General features: G+C 39.6%; 1 protein-coding gene across 1 annotated transcript in view; it reads left to right on the top strand.

Annotated features, from left to right (window-relative positions):
- Positions 1-1,146, top strand: part of LOC116101329 (olfactory receptor 56A4-like) — a 12,697-nt gene extending 11,551 nt beyond the window's left edge. Inside the window, exon 2 of the mRNA XM_031384917.1 lies at positions 457-1,146. Within this exon, the coding sequence (XP_031240777.1) occupies positions 457-1,146 (690 nt within the window). The remainder of the gene's footprint in view (positions 1-456) is intronic.
- The last annotated feature ends 84 nt before the right edge of the window (positions 1,147-1,230 follow it).

The raw sequence follows: 1,230 nt of genomic DNA, 5'->3' as shown, positions 1-1,230 counted from the left end.
AGATAAGAATAAATGCTTTCACAATAAAAGCTTGGTCTCTAGACTTAAAGAAAAGGTATAAAGTAGAATCTGTAAATCAGTGGTTCTCAACCAGTGGATTGCGACCTCTTTAGGGCGTTGAATGACCCTTTCACAAGGGTTACATATCAGATATCCTGCATATTAGATATTTACATTACAACTCATAACAGTAGAAAATTACAGTTATGAAGTAGCATGAAAATAATTTTATGATTGAGAGTCACCACAACTGTATTAAAGAGTCACAGGATTAGGAAGGCTGAGAATCATTGCTGTAGATTAACATGGACATAGAAAGTATTTTAAATTACGATGCCAACCCAGTAGACTTAGGATTTGGATGGTTTTAATCATATACCTTATGAATTTCCCAAGGCTAGATATTTTAGGATGATAATGCATGCACAGAGTTTTTGAGAATGATAATTCTGACAGGTCCTGCTTATCTTCTGGTTCAACATGAAACCCATCAGCTTTGTGGGCTGCTTCCTGCAGATGTTCATCATGAATACCTTCCTTCCTATGGAATCCTCTACCTTTCTGGTCATGGCCTATGATCACTATGTGGCTATCTGCCATCCACTGTATTACCCATCCATCATTACAGAACAGTTTGTCATTAATGCAGCCATTTTTATTGTTGCCCGCAATCTTCTAGCTATACTGCCCACTCCAATTCTGGCTGCTAGACTCAATTACTGTGCCAGCAATGTGGTGGAGAACTGCATATGTGCCAATATTTCTGTAGCAAAGCTTTCCTGTGGGGACATTCGTCTAAATAAGCTTTATCAATTTGTGAGCGTTTGGTGCCTACTAGGTTCTGATCTGGTGCTCATCTTGCTGTCTTACTGCTTCATCTTGAGGGTTGTCATGTGTCAGCAGTCTGGAGGTACAGTCACCAAGGCCTTGAGTACTTGTGGTTCACATCTCATCCTTATACTCTTCTTCTATACTCTGTTGCTAGTCTTTATCTTCACAAACAAGGCAGGAAAGAAGATACCCTCAGAGGTACCAATTCTTCTCAATGTGCTGCATCATCTCATCCCACCTGCCCTCAATCCCATTGTGTATGGAGTACGAACCCAGGAAATCAAGCAGGGGATTATCAAGCTATTCAAACACTAGTTCTGAGATACATGAGCCAAAGAAGGACTTCGTAGAAAGGATTGTGAAAATATGGCCATATTTTATTGTTGGTTTGATATGAAT

Source organism: Mastomys coucha, unplaced genomic scaffold (assembly GCF_008632895.1).
Source record: "Mastomys coucha isolate ucsf_1 unplaced genomic scaffold, UCSF_Mcou_1 pScaffold21, whole genome shotgun sequence".
NCBI lineage: Eukaryota > Metazoa > Chordata > Mammalia > Rodentia > Muridae > Mastomys > Mastomys coucha.
This window is presented reverse-complemented; position numbering and strand designations above follow the sequence as displayed.